Source organism: Carcharodon carcharias, chromosome 7 (assembly GCF_017639515.1).
Source record: "Carcharodon carcharias isolate sCarCar2 chromosome 7, sCarCar2.pri, whole genome shotgun sequence".
Classification (NCBI taxonomy): domain Eukaryota; kingdom Metazoa; phylum Chordata; class Chondrichthyes; order Lamniformes; family Lamnidae; genus Carcharodon; species Carcharodon carcharias.
This window is the reverse complement of record NC_054473.1, coordinates 191338631-191353734: the sequence shown is the minus strand read 5'-3', so window position 1 is coordinate 191353734 and position 15104 is coordinate 191338631. Positions and strand designations below refer to the sequence as shown.

Here is a 15104-nt window from a genome sequence, read left to right as displayed (position 1 = left end):
GAAGCAGTGCCTGTGCAGCCCATACACCAATGAGAAGCAGTTCCTGTGGATCCTACACCCCAGTGAGAAGCAGTTCCTCTGGATCCCATACCCCAGTGAGAAGCAATATTCTGGATCCCATACCCCAATGAGAAGCAGTGTCTGTGGATCCCATACCCCAGTGAGAAGCAGTATTCTGGATCCCATACCCCAGTGAGAAGCAGTGTCTGTGGATCCTATACCACAGTGAGAAGCAGTGTCTGTGGATCCCATACCACAGTGAGAAGCAGTGATTATGGATCCTGTACCCAATGACAAGCAGTTCCTCTGGATCCCATACCCCAGTGAGAAGCAGTTCCTGTGGATCCCATACCCCAGTGAGAAGCAGTGCCTGTGGATCCTATACCCCCGGTGAGAAGCAGTGCCTGTAGATCCTATACCCCCAGTGAGAAGCAGTGCTGTGGATCCCATACCCCCAGTGGGAAGCAGTGTCTGTGGATCCCATACCCCCAGTGAGAAGCAGTGATTGTGGATCCTACAGCCCCGTGAGAAGCAGTTCCTGTGGATCCCATACCCCAGTGAGAAGCAGTGCCTGTGGATCCTATACCCCAGTGAGAAGCAGTGCCTGTGGATCCCATACCCCCAGTGAGAAGCAGTGTCTGTGGATTCCATACCCCAATGAGAAGCAGTGATTGTGGATCCTGCATCCAGTGAGAAGCAGTTCCTGTGGATCCCGTACCGCAGTGAGAAGCAGTGCCTCTGGACCCCGTACCCCAGTGAGAATTAGTTCCTGTGGATCCCTTACCCCCAGTGAGGAGCAGTGCCTCTGGATCCTGTACCCCAGTAAGAAGCAGTGCCTGTGGATCCATAGCCCAGTGAGAAGCAGGTCCTGTGGATCCCATACCCCCAGTGAGAAGCAGGTCCTGTGGATCCTGTACCCCAGTGAGAAGCAGTTCCAGTGGATCCCATACCCCAGTGAGGAGTAGTTCCTGTGGATCCCGTACCCCAGTGAGAAACAGTTCCTGTGGATCCATAGCCCAGTGAGTTGCAGTGCCTGTGGATCCCATATCTCAGTGGAGGACAAGGGATAAAACTGAGGAAAATGTCCTGAGTTGCAGCTAATCCTGTTCATCAGAGAGTGGAGCCCAGGGTTTTCATGTTACTTTCCTATACTCTGATCATACCATTCTGAATCTCATGTTCTGAACCCCACCCTCTCACTGGTTCAACACTACCCACCCTATTCAAGCTGCTCCCTCCCTCAGCCATGATCTATTTGAATAACAGAACAGGTGCAAAGGACTGAATGGAATACTCTGCCCCCATGTTCTACATTTACTATCACACTGTCCTGATGTCCTACATCTGGCCACAATATGGCCACCCAAAAGATGAGAGAAATATTCTAAAACTGCCTTCAATGAAGCCTTCAAATTAAACATTGAAGGACAAAGGGCAAAGAGGGTTTGTTTATGTGGAATATTCATTATTATTCATGGACTGGGTACATCTAGGTAGATCTGAACCTTGGGCCACCCTCAGCAAAACCAGCTTAACCCTCACCTGGATGCTGAGCAACAGCCTGGTTTTTTTAAACATTCTTATATCTCCATGGGGTGTGAGAGGCACTGGCAAGGCCAGCATTTTATTACCCGTCCCTAATTGCCCTTGAGAAGGTGATGATGAACCACCTCATTGAATCACTGAGGTCCATGTGGTGTAGGTACATCTACAGTGCTGCTGTGAAGAGAGATCTGGGATTTTCACCCACTGACAATGAAGGAACAGCGATATATTTCCAAGTCAGGATGATGAATGACTTGGAGGAGGACCATGCATCTCCTGCCTTTCTTCTTCTAGGTGGTAGATTTGGAAGGTTTGGAAGGTGCTGTGGTAGAAGCTTTGACGAGTTGCTGTTGTAGAATATGTATGTAAGTGACGTCGGGAATGGTTTATGCGCATTTCCCACTTAAAGGTTTTTGTTTTGTGTTTTCAGAAATAGATGGAGCAATACTGCAAAGACAGGGTTACACACGGGAAGAGATCTGGAAAAAAGCCGGTAGGCTGCACTGCTGTTAATTTGTAAATGTGGATCTGAACCCCACCCTCTCTCAGTATAAGGCCTCTGACCCACCATTCCCCATTGTGTGCCCTCTATATGCAGGGAGCTACCTCACTTGCTGCTACTCAGTGAATGGATTTTTCCACCCTTGCATAAAAGGGTAACAGAGTGTTGGGGGCAGGCTGTCCCAGAGAGGAACAAAATTAAATAGAAAGAAAGAAGTAAAGACTTGCATCTTTATAGCGCCTTTCATGACCTCCGGATGTCCCAGGATGTTTCACAGCCAATGAAATACTTTACGAAGTATAGTCACTGAGTATGAGAAAAGACTGGCAGTTAACATCAAGGGGAATTCAGAAGTCTCTATAGGCAGGTAAATAGTAAAAGCATCGTCAGAGAAGGGGTGGGGCCATTTAGGGAGCAAAAACGGATTTATGCCTGGAGATGAGGGCACGGCTGCAGTATTGAATGAGTACTTTGCACCTGTCTTTACCGAGGAAGAAGATGCTCCTGAAGGTAGAGTGAAAGAGGAGGTTGTTGAGACACTAGATGGGCTAAAAATGGACAAAGAGGAGGTATTAGAAAGGTTGGCTGTACTTAAAGTTGTTAAGTAACCAGGACCAAATGGGATGCATCGTGGATACACTCAGAATTAGGGGTGGAAATTGCAGAGACACTGGCCATAATTTTTCAATCCTCCTTAGATACAGGCATGGTGTCAGAGAACTGGAGAATTGCAAATATTGTATCCTTGTTTAAAAAAAGGATATAAGGATAATCCCAGCAACTACAGGCTAGTCAGTTTAACTTCAGGGTGGAGAGAATTTTAGAAATGATAATCTGGGACAAAATTAACAATCACTTGGACAAATATGGAGTAATTAAGGAAAGTTGGCACAATCGTGTTCAAGGGCGAAATTTTGAGTTTGGCAGGCGGGTGTGGTTGGTGGGGCTGGGATCAGCTGGGAAAGGGACCACTGCCTGTGATCAGCCTCCAACTGCAATTTCACGCTGACGGGCCAATTAAGGCCCACCCATCAAATGCAGCTCCGCACTGGTTGGGAAAGAGTGAGGGGGGTGGGCAGGAGCAGTTTAAAAACAGCCCAGGCAGCCCCGGGAAGGCTGCCGAGGAAGAAGGTCTGTTCTACATTAGCAAAGTGATAGAGTTGAATGCAGCTGGAGACGCCAAGCGGGAGAGCAGTTCAGGTGGGCGCTCGGTCCCCTGCTTTTTGGATGAGTGCCTCGCAGTCCTCCTGGAGGAGGCGGCTACCAGGAGGGATAACCTTGTCCCCAGGGATGGGAGGAGGAGGCCACCGCACCTCACAAAGAGGACATGGGAGGAGGTGGCAGCCCAGGTGAGCAGCCTTGTAATGATGCAGCGCACATGGGGGCAGTGCCGGAAGAGGTTCAATGATCTACTGCACTCAGGAGGGGTGAGTACCATGTTGGCATGGATCAGTGTACAGAAGTGTTAAGCTGTTGCCGTCCGAGTTGTGGATCTCAGGTGTGCTAGAGTCTGAATGCCAACTGTCAATCACGCCAGAGCTGGCCAAGTCGGTAAGCCCTGGCTGCTTGGCCTTAGTGCCTTGCGGCTTGAGGGCCACAACTCGGATGTGCCCTGTGAGGTGTTCCTCAGCTGGGGTTGTCCAGGCTGCAATGGTGCTGCAGGTAGAGAGGGGTCTCATCAATGCTCCTCTGTCCTTTCAGGAAAAGACAAGCCATAACCAATCAGAGAGGCCCCGTCCAGGCCGAGGCTCCGCCCACCCTGCTGATGCTCTCCCGGTTCAAGCAGGACACCCTCCACGTGCAACCGGGTTTGGAGAGGCTGGGGTGTCAGACGAAGGTAAGAGCGCAGTGCACAGAGGTGAGAGTTTCGGATTGTGCAGCCGCTCTAGTGCAGTCTCTTCGTTGATGGGAGCCTCAAACCTGGAGTCCCCATTGATCATTGAAAGACGATGGCGCCGTGATGCAGATCTCCATTGTCTCACCAGGGTGCCTGGTATGCACAGTGACAGTGAGATTACTTTAACTAATGGCATGTCCTTCTTCTCCCTTAGACTCGCCAGCACGCACTCACTTTTTGGACCCCAGTTGGCCACCCCTGATGCCAGAGGACCACCGGGCTTCATTAACACCTGCGTCACACCCGCACTCTGAACCAGGCACCAGCGCAGATACCAGCACCTCAGTGGGCATTAGATCAGCAGCTAGAATGTCGGTGCACATTGGTGAGGGCGCTTCACACTCGCTTGAGGCTCAGGTGGGAGCAGAGAGTGCCCAGGGCGCCGGCAGTCAGAGGATGTGCAGGAGGAAACAGAGAGTGGGAATAAATGAGTCTTTTTCTGAGTGGCAGGCGGTGACTAGTGGGTTACCGCAGGGATCAGTGCTTGGGTCCCAGCTATTCACGATATATATAAATGACTTGGACGAGGGAACCAAATGCAATATTTCCAAGTTTGCTGATGACACAAAACTGGGCGGGGTGGTGAGGAGGATGCAAGGAGGCTTCAGGGTGATTTAGACAAGTTGTGTGTGTGGGCAAACACATGGCAGATGCAGTATAACATGGATAAATGTGAAGTTATACACATCAGTGTGAAAAACAGAAAGGCAGAGTATTATTTAAATGGTGATATATTGGGAAATTGGATGTACAAAGGGATCTGGGTGTCCTTGTACACCAGTCAGTGAAAGTAAACAGGCAGGTGCAGCCAGCAATTAGGAAGGCAAATGGGATGTTGGCCTTCATTGTAAGAGGATTTGAGTTCAGAAGTAGGGATGTCTTACTGCAGTTACCCAGGGCCTTGGTGAGGCCACACCTGGAGTACTGTGTGCAGTTTTGGTCTCCCTACCAAAGAAAGGATATACTAACCATAGAGAGAGTGCAACGAAGGTTCACTAGGCTGATACTGGGGATGGCAGGACAGTTGTATGAGGAGGGATTGGTTCGATTGGGCCTGTATTCACTAGAGTTTAGAAGAATGAGAGGGGATCTGATTGAAACATATAAAATTCTAACAGGGCCAGACAGACTAGATGCAGGAAGGATGTTTCCCCTGGATGGGGAGTCTAGAACAAGGGGCCACAGTCTCAGGATATGGAGCTGGCCATTTAGGACTGAGATGAAAAACAATTTCTTCACTCAGAGGGTGGCCAACCTGTGGAATTCTCTACCACAGAAGGCTGTGGAGGCCGGGTCACTGAGTATATTCAAGAAAGAAATTGATAATTTTTTGGATATTAGGGCATCAAGGGGTATGGAGAGAAAGGGAATATGGCGTTGAAATAGAGGATCAGCCATGATCATATTAAATGGTGGAGCAGGCTCGAAGGGCTGTAATGGACTACTCCTGCTCCTAGTTTCTATGTTTCTATGTAGGATTTGGCGGGGATCCATGAGGGTCTGCATGCCATGGTCTCTGTTGTGGAGGAGTCCATGTGGAGCATGAGCACTGCATTGACCCTCATGGCTGAGCGCACTGTCTCCTCCATTGAGAGAATGGCGACTCTGATGGAGAGGCAGCTCCAGGGACAGAATAAGGGGTTCCTGGGGTTGCGCTGGGACCTGCAGCCCTCATACAGGCACTGATCTAAGGTGGTTAGTGTCAGTATGGGAGATGGATCAGGCACCCAGTATCCCAGCTAGGTGCCCGTCCAACAATGGTGAGGAGGGAGGTCCAGAGTGACCTCACCTTGGCGTACGAGCTGCCTGTCGTCTCTGCGGGCTCCTCTCAGGGCGCTCTGGATAATGGCAGCAGCTCCTTTGCCCCTCTGCCAGTGACCGTCACATCTGATGAGGCTGCAATGACTGGGGAGATGCCAGTTGTGGCACTGGCCTCTGCCTCCCAGGCGGGACCAGCACAGGCTGCACTGGCCAGAGGACGACTGCCAAGGTCATCAAGACCAACAGGACAGCAGAGTCAGCAGCTGCCTCCAATGCCAGTGCCAGCGAGGGGGGAGGACCTAGACATAGCACTCACAAACGTAAGTTAAGAGGTACCATGAGCACAAGAGGGACTGGTCATGGGTGATTTTCTGTCCATTTATGTTTGGTTTATATGTCTGCTGATGTGGACATCAACACCAGTAATGGTCATATCATTATGCATTCAATGTGACAATAACATTAAATTTGCCTTTGTTCCGATGGCCTGAGTATGCTTCACCGTTTTTCTTTCTGGTGCTGGGTACGCCAGTGTGTAATACTGGATGTGAGTGGCAGGATATTTATTGCACAGCCATTGGGTGGACTTTGGGTGCAAATGAAAGGGTCATTTCAAACACTCAGGATGGAGACAGCAGCCCTGGCACCAGGTGGTAGCAGATCTTTGGTAGCCTAGCTGAAGGAGTCTTGTTTCAAGGTTTTCCTGGTGTCTCTGCCTCTCTGAAGGTTACTGAAGTCTGGCTGCACACACTCAGTGTTCTCCTCACTGTGCTCCTCTTCTGACTCACTGCTGGATTCATCCACTGTGGCCTGTGCAGCTGCCTCAAGATCCTCTTCCTCCAGTGGGTCTCCCCCTTGCCAGTGTCAGATAGTGGAGAGCACAGCATGTAACCACTATCAGTGACACCCGCTCTTGGGGGGGGCATTGCAGTGCTCCCCCTGAATGGTCCAGGCATCAGAAACACATCATCAGAAGACTTATGGTTCTTTCTACCACCACCCTTGTGAAGGCATGACTCCAAGTATAACGCTGCTCTGCCTCTGTTCTTGGGTGGTGGAGAGGCCTCATGAGGCACCTCTTCAACAGAGAGCCCTTGTTACCCAGCAGCCATCCATCCAGCTGGGCTGGAGCACTGAAGAGCCTCAGCACCTGGGAGTGTCTCAGGATGTACACGTAATGGGAGCTGTCTGGGTACCTCGCACAGACTTGCAGAATCTGCATCCTGTGATCACACACTACCTGATCGTTCATGGAGTGGAAGCCCTTCCTGTTGACGAAGGCACCGGGCTGACCCTTGGCGCCTTGATGGCCACATGTGTACAGTCTGTAGCACCCAGGACACGGGGGAACCCAGCAATCGTGGCAGAGCCTCTGGCTCGCTCTGTCTGGCTGACCTTCTCTGTACAGTAAAGAATAAAGGTCAGTACCAGCCTGAACAGAGCTCCTATCACCAGCTTGACACAACTGTGGACAGCTGATTGGGAGACTCCAAACAGATCCCCCACTGAGCCCTGGAAAGAGCCAGAGGCATCGAAGTTGAGGTGACCTTCAGAGCCACTGGTTTGGGGTGTCCACCCATACAGTTGGAGCTGATGAGGTGTAACCTTCTTTGGCATTGCACCTCAGACATATTGAGGTAGCTGCATCACTGCCTGTAAACCCTGGCAGTGGGATAGTGGCGTCTTCTGCGGCCCCTTAAGCCTTGGACTTCCTGCTGGCCCTGCACCCCTTGTGCCTGCGCCTCTCCTCCCACAGGTCCCTCCCCAGGAAGCTGCATAGGGACACCTGTCCTCCCCTCCCTTGGGCCCATCTCTTCCTCCTCAGAGGAGGTACCTGCAGCAGAGGCCACAATCCCCTTTACCAGGGTAAAGGAAGGCTGCGTGATACCTGGAAGGGTCCACAAGGTCTGAATCCTCCGAGGGCCTCAGAGACACCAATAAGTCCTGAAATGAGGCCTGGAAATGTTAACAATGAAGCCCCAAACAGAGGTGAAGCTGCCAAGTACCAATAAACAACCAGCAGCAAACTATCTCCTAAACTCCTCACTACTCACACTGGCAATGCTGCTGACCCTTTTTATCCTGCCCGGGTGAGGTTTAGTAAATTGTCGGCTGCCGGCATGAGCAACGTAAAAGTCCAGCTTAAGTGCTTTTTTAATGGTCTTAACTGGCCTCGTAATTGATGGCTGGTGAGGCTCTGACTCCTGCATGCGCCCACGGCCGAAATATCGCGTGAGTATGCCATAACATTGGGATGCTCATCCGACGTCATCACGCGCTATTTTACACTTGAGCAGGTTGGACACGCGCCCGCCCGCTCAGCGAACATTTCTGCCCTAAGTTGGTTTTTTTTATAATGTAACAGAAAGGATTCATGAAGGTAAAGTGGTTGATGTGGTGTATGTGGACTTCCATAAGGCATTTGATAAATTGCCACAAAGCAGGCTTGTCAGCAAAGTTGAAGCCCAGGGAATAAAACGGACAGTGGCAATGGCAGAAGTTGGCTGAGTAACAGGAAACAGAATAGTGGTGAGTGGTTGCTTTTCAGACTTAAGGAATGTGGACAATGGGATTCCCTGGGGGTCGATATTAGGACCACTGCTTTTATTGATATATACCAATGACCTAGATTTGGGTGTGCAGAGCATTATTTCAAAATTTGTGGATGACACAAAATGTGGAAGTATTGTGAACTGTGAAGAGAATAATGATAGACTTCAAGAGGACATAGACAGGCTGGTGGAACAAGTGGATAAGTGGCAGGTAAAAGTAATTGCAGCTAAGTGTGGAGTGTTACATTTTGGTAGGAAGAATGAAGAGAGGAAATATAAAATAAAGGGTCTATTACAAAAGGGGGTGCAGGAACAGAGGGACCTGGGAGTAAACGTGCAGAAATCATTGAAGGTGGCAGGGCAGGTTGAGAAAGTGGTTAAAAAGGCACAAAGGATCCTGGGCTTTATAAAGAGCACCATAAATACAAAAGGAAGGCAGATATGATGAAGTTTTATAAAACTCTGGCTTGGCCTCAATTTTTTTAAAATTCATTCATGGGATGTGGGTGTCGCTGGCTAGGCCAGCATTTATTACCCATCCCTAATTGCCCTTGAGAAGGTGGTGGTGAGCTGCCTTCTTGAACCGCTGCAGTCCATGTGGTGTAGGTACACCCACAGTGCTGTTAGGGAGGGAGTTCCAGGATTTTGACCCAGCAACAGTGAAGGAACGGTGATGTATTTCCAAGTCAGGATGGTGAGTGATTTGGAGGGGAACTTCAAGGTGGTGGTGTTCCCATGTGTCTGCTGCCCTTGTCCTTCCAGATGGTAGTGGTTGTGGGTTTGGAAGGTGCTATTGAAGGAGCCATGGTGAGTTGCTGCAGTGTATCCTGTAGATGGTACACGCTGCTGGATCTGGATCACACAGCAAGAATATTCCAGGTCCTGCATGAAATGCAGCCACATGATGTAAGTCTCAAAACACAAACCCAAGTACAGCTGCAGACTGGTTTTAATGTCTCCTTTTCTCCTTCCCAGAAGAAGCGGTGAATGAGGTGAAGCGACAGGCCATGATGGAGCTAAAGAAAGCAGTACTGGAAGCAGAATGCAAGGCCCATGAGATGATCACAGCCGAACGAGCAAAGATGGAACGTGCACTGTCTGAGGCGAAGAGGCAAGCATCTGAGGATGCCCGGTCCACCATCAACAAACAGGAGGACTCCAATGAGGTGAGAGCTGGAGGAGGTCCAGAGAGCCACTAGCTCAGAAATTTATTTAAAAGCAAAATACCGCGAATGCTGGAAGTCTGAAACAAAAACAGAAAATGCTGGAAAAACTCAGCAGGTATAACAGCATCTGTGGAGAGAAAAAAGACAGTTAACATTTCGATTCCAATATGACTTCTCCAGTCCCAAAAAAGAGTCATCCAGTCTTGATACGTTAGTTCTGCTTCTCTCTCCACAGTTGCTGCCAGACCTGCTATGTATTTCCAACATTTTCTATTGTGCTCCAGCAATTAATTTAATAGTTTTAGATGAAAATTTTCCTTTCCTTACTGAAATTTTTTGGTCTTTAATTTCTTTTTAATGGAAGGATCCACTTGTGTAGATCTATGTTTAGATACAGAGTAAAGCTTCCTCTACACTCTCCCCATCAAACACTCCCAGGACAGGTACAACACGGGGTTAGATACAGAGTAAAGCTCCCTCTACACTGTCCCCATCAAACACTCCCAGGACAGGTACAGCACGGGGTTAGATACAGAGTAAAGCTTCCTCTACACTGTCCCCATCAAACACTCCCAGGACAGGTACAGCACGGGGTTCGATACAGAGTAAAGCTCTCTCTACACTGTCCCTATCAAACACTCCCAGGACAGGTACAGCACGGGGTTAGATACAGAGTAAAGCTCCCTCTACACTGCCCCCATCAAACACTCCCAGGACAGGCACAGCACGGGGTTAGATACAGAGTAAAGCTCCCTCTACACTGCCCCGATCAAACACTCCCAGGACAGGTACAGCACGGGGTTAGATACAGAGTAAAGCTCCCTCTACACTGTCCCTATCAAACACTCCCAGGACAGGTACAGCACAGGGTTAGATACAGAGTAAAGCTCCCTCTACACTGCCCCCATCAAACACTCCCAGGACAGGTACAGCACGGGGTTAGATACAGAGTAAAGCTGCCTCTACACTGCCCCCATCAAACACTCCCAGGACAGGTACAGCATTCTCTGGCCCAGTGAATTGGTCACTCCCTTGTTGGTGGCCACTTACTCCCATGCCTGGTATTTATAATTCAGACATCTATTTGCTTTGTTATCCATCCTGATTATTACTGACTGCCTGATTATTTGTGGCCGGTATTTGGGGTTATTGAATCATATATGGAACTCCAGTTTAGAATCTTACCAATTAGGTTTCTATCCTGTCTCAGTACTGAAACTGCTTTTTCAATTCTAGATGACATCCAAATGACTGTGACAAAAATTAGCTAACCCTCCCCGTCCTTCTTGACCTTTGACATGGCTTCTTCCCACAATGCTTCTTCACTCTTGCCTAGCTGGGTGGGAATATTTACCTGGTCCTATTCATAAGATCCAGTTATAGCCAGAGAATTGCCTGCAATGGCTTCTCTTCTTGCTCCCCACCATTACTTTTGGTATCCTCCAACGATCCTTTGACCATTCCTATTTCTCATCTACATGCAGCCCCTCAGTGACATCATCTGAACATGTGTAGTTGCCATATATATGATGATGACAGCCAGTTCTACCTCACCACTACCTCTCCCTATTCCTATCATTGAATTATCAGACAGTCTATCTGAGATTCAGTACTGGATGAGCAGACATTTCCTCCGATAATATTGGGAAGATGAAAGCTATTGCCTCTGGTCCCCATTACGAACTTCTTTCCCTAGATTCTATCAGGCAAGTATCTGAAGCTGAACCTGACTGTTCACAAAGTTGGTATCACATTTGACCATGAGATAAACTTCTGTGACATCACTCTTTCCACCTCAATAATGTTACCCAAGGCTGCCCCTGCTTCAGCTCTTCTGCTGCTGAAACCCTCATTCATGCCTTAGTTACCTCTAGACTTGACTATTCCAATGTTCTTCTGGCTGGTCTTACACATTCTACCCTCTGTAAACTTGAGGCAATCTAAAATTTTGCTGCCAGTGTCCTAACTCACACAAAGTGCTCACTGACCCTGTGCTCACTGACCTACCCCATCCTCCCTGTTAAGCAAGTCTTTAAAATTCTCAGACTTGGTTTCAATCCCTCCATGGCCTTGCCCCTCCCTATCTCTGTAATCTCCCCAAGCCCTACAGCCCTTCAAGATATCTGTGCTCCTCCAATTCTAGCTTCTTGAACTACCTCAATGTTAATTCCTCCACCATTGGTGGCCATGTCTTTAGCTGCCAAGGGCCTAATCTCTCGAATTCCTCCCTACAACTCTCTGCCTCTCAATCTCACTTTCCTTCCTTAAGGCATTCCTTAAAACCTACCTCTTTGATTTTTGATCAACTGCCCTAATATCTTACATGGCATGATGTCAAATTCTATTTGATAATATCCCTATGAAGAAGTCTGGGCTGTTTTACTACAGTTTAGATGCCTGTTAAAATACAAATTGTTGACATCGTTGTATACTTGTTATTCTGTTTAAAATAGATGGTGACAAAGCTCATTGAGTTTGCTTTTGGGGCATTTTACTCCTTTAAAGGCATTATATAAATGCAAGTTTCTGTAGTGCAGAAGGAGACCCATTTAGCCCATCACGCCTGTGTGTGCTCTTTGAAAGAGCTATCTGATTTATCTCACTTCCCTGCTCTTCCCTTATTGTCAGCTTCCACATTTTGTAGATGAATTTGTGTTTGAGCATCCTGAGGCTGTCAGTGTGATGTAAATTGGGAGGATTTAAAAGTTTTATATGTCCTTTTGTTTCTAAATTTTCCATTTCCAGTCATAAAGTTTTAGCTGGGCTCTGTACTGAATTAGCTGAGATCGGAGATGAGGATCCTGAAATTGCCCTTAAGAACCCCTAAGGGAGCAGGGGAAATCAGCCCGAGTTCCCACTTCAGTCCAATGCCTCCTGCCTGACAGTGCATGTGTGGACTTCAGTTTATGTTTCCTGTAGTTTGATATCCTGCTGAAGCTTGAAAAGGAGACATTCAGGGTATCTTGGGGCCAGCATTCGTTATCTGATAGAATATTGCAGGAACTCAGGGGTAAGGCTAACTAGGGATGGCTTTCAGATTGGAACAGCAGAAGGCTGGTGGGACATCCTGGGAGAGGGGGCAGGGGAAGGGTAGCACCATGGCAGAGGACATGTGGCATGGAGAGAACTGACCCATTTTATTTTCACATTCAGCCACTTTATTTGCTTTTCTGTGTTTCCTTTCTTTCCAGGCCTCCCGCATCCACACAGCCTCCTGGAGCCGGGAGGATGAGGCGGACGGGCCTGCAGATATAACCACCATGGCCAGGGCCACTCCGTGTTCATCCGACAGGAGACGCACTCCCGGTGGGGCCAGGCAGATGGCCTCGGTTACTCCTCCCTCGGAGGTGAGATGATTTGTTCCTTGAAACTCATCCCATGATTCATGGCTGGATCAGGACCAACTCATAGAGTTCGTAGAGTACCTGATCAATCGCTCAGAAGATCTGGAGCCAAGAATGGTCAATTGGCTTTATTAATGCCCCACAGTGTGAGAGAGTGACTGTGACAAAATTAGTTCAATTGTTTTTTTGTACAGAATAAAACAGCTGTTAAAGGGGGTGATCAGCCATCAGAACAGGTTCGATGGGCTGAATGGCCTGCTTCTATGTTCCAGCTCATCTCATCAGGTGCACAGGCATATTTTAAGGAGTTAGGAAAAGGATTAAGAAGCAGGACCTCAAAGATAGTAATCTCAGGATTACTCCCTGTGCCATATGCTAGTGAGTACAGAATAAAGGGGACGGAGCAGATGAATGTGTGTGTGGAGAGATAGCACAGGAGGGGTGGATTTAGATTCTTGGGTATTGGGACCAAATCTTGGGAAGATGGCATCTGTACAGGCCAAATGGGTCACACCTCAACAGGGCCGAGACCAATATCCTCATGCGCAGGTTTGCTAGTGTTGATGGGGAGGTTTAAGCTAGCTAGACTGATGTGAAGTTGAGCATAGATTCAGAAGAGAGAAAAACAGAGCTGCAAATGGAAAGTTAGCATGAGAATTTGAAAAGCAGAGCAAACAAGTGTTTGTAAAAAGACAAAAAAAGGAGTCTGGTTGTGCTTAATGATATTTGCCTAAATGCACAAGAACATGAGAAATAGGAACAGGAGTAGATTGTACGGCCCATTGAGCCTGCTCCACCATTCAATATGATTGTGGCTGATCTTGGACTTCAACTCTATTTTCTCACCCGCTCCCCATATACCTTAATTCCCTGGGAGATCAAAAATCTGTCTGTCCCAGCCTTATATATATTAAACAACGCAGTATCTACATCCCTCTGGTGTAGAAAATTCCAAAGATTCACAACCCTTTGAGCGAAGTAATTTCTCCTCATCTCAGTTCGAAATAATCGGGCCCTTATCCTGAGACTGTGCCCCCCGTATTTTAGATTCTCCGACCAACAGAAACAATCTCTCAGCATCAACCCTGTCAAAACCCTTCAGAATTTTGTATGTTTCAATGAGATCACCTCTCATTCTTCTAAACTCCAGGGAATATAAACCCAGTTTACTCAGCCTCTCATCATAGGACAACCCCCTCATCCCAGGGACCAATCTAGTGAACCGTCGCTGTACCATCTCCAATGTAAGTATATCCTTTCTTAAATGTGGAGACCAAAACTGCACACACTATTCCCGATATGGTCTCACCAGAACCCTGTTCAATTGCAGCAAGACTTCTTTATTCCTGTACTCCAATCCCCTTACAATAAAGGCCAACATGCCATTTGTCTTCCTAACTGCTTGCTGCACCTACATGCTAACTTTCTGCATTCCTTGTACGAGCAAACCCAAGTCTCTTTGAACATCAATACTAGCAACTTTCACACCTTTTAAAAAATATTCTGCTTTTCTATTCTTAACAACTGAAATGAATAACTTCAGATTTCCTTACATAATACTCCATCTGCCATCTTGTTGCCCACTCACTTAACTTGTCTATATCTCTTTGCAGCCTCTCTGTGTGACCCCCACAACTTACCTTTCCATCTAGCTTTGTATAATCAGCGAACTTAGGTACAGTACCCTCAGTCTCTACATCAAAGTCATTCAAATAGCTGGGGACCCAGCATTGATTCTTGCAGCACTCCACTATTTACTGTCTGTAAACTTGAAAAGCCCCATTTGTGCCCACTCTCAGTTTTCTATCCATTAACCAATCCTGTATCCATGCTAAAATATCACCCCCAACTCCATGAGCCCTTATCTTGGCTATTAACCTTTTGTGTGGCACCTTATCAAATGCCTTTTGGAAATCTAGGTTTACTACATCTTCTGGTTCCTCTTTATCCATCCTACCAGTTATATCCTGAAAAAACTGTAATAAATTTGTAAAACCATGTTGACTTCTAATTATGCATTGCTTTTCTAAATGCATTGTTGAGACTCCCTTAGTAATAGATACCAGCATTTTCCCAACAACACGTTAGGTTAACTGACCTGGAGTTCACTGTTTTCTTTCTTCTTCCTTTCTTTAGAAGTGCTGTAACATTTACCAACTTCCAATCTAATGGGACCATTCCCAAATCTAAGGAGTTTTGGAAAATCATAGCCAGCACATCCACTATCTGTGCAGCTGTCTCTTTTAGAACACTAAGCTGTATGCCATCAGGTCCCAGGGATTTGTCAGATTTTAGTCCCTCAAGTTTCACCAATTCTTTTTCTTTCCTGATATCAAT

General features: G+C 47.6%; 1 protein-coding gene across 10 annotated transcripts in view; it reads left to right on the top strand.

Moving 5' to 3' along the window:
- Positions 1-15104, top strand: part of LOC121279942 (protein CBFA2T1-like) — a 191811-nt gene that overhangs the window by 166064 nt on the left and 10643 nt on the right. For all 10 annotated transcript variants that reach the window (XM_041191522.1, XM_041191530.1, XM_041191529.1 and 7 more), the window contains 3 exons: positions 1976-2038; positions 9233-9423; positions 12615-12770. In XM_041191522.1, coding sequence (XP_041047456.1) covers positions 1976-2038; positions 9233-9423; positions 12615-12770 — 410 coding nt within the window. The remainder of the gene's footprint in view (positions 1-1975; positions 2039-9232; positions 9424-12614; positions 12771-15104) is intronic.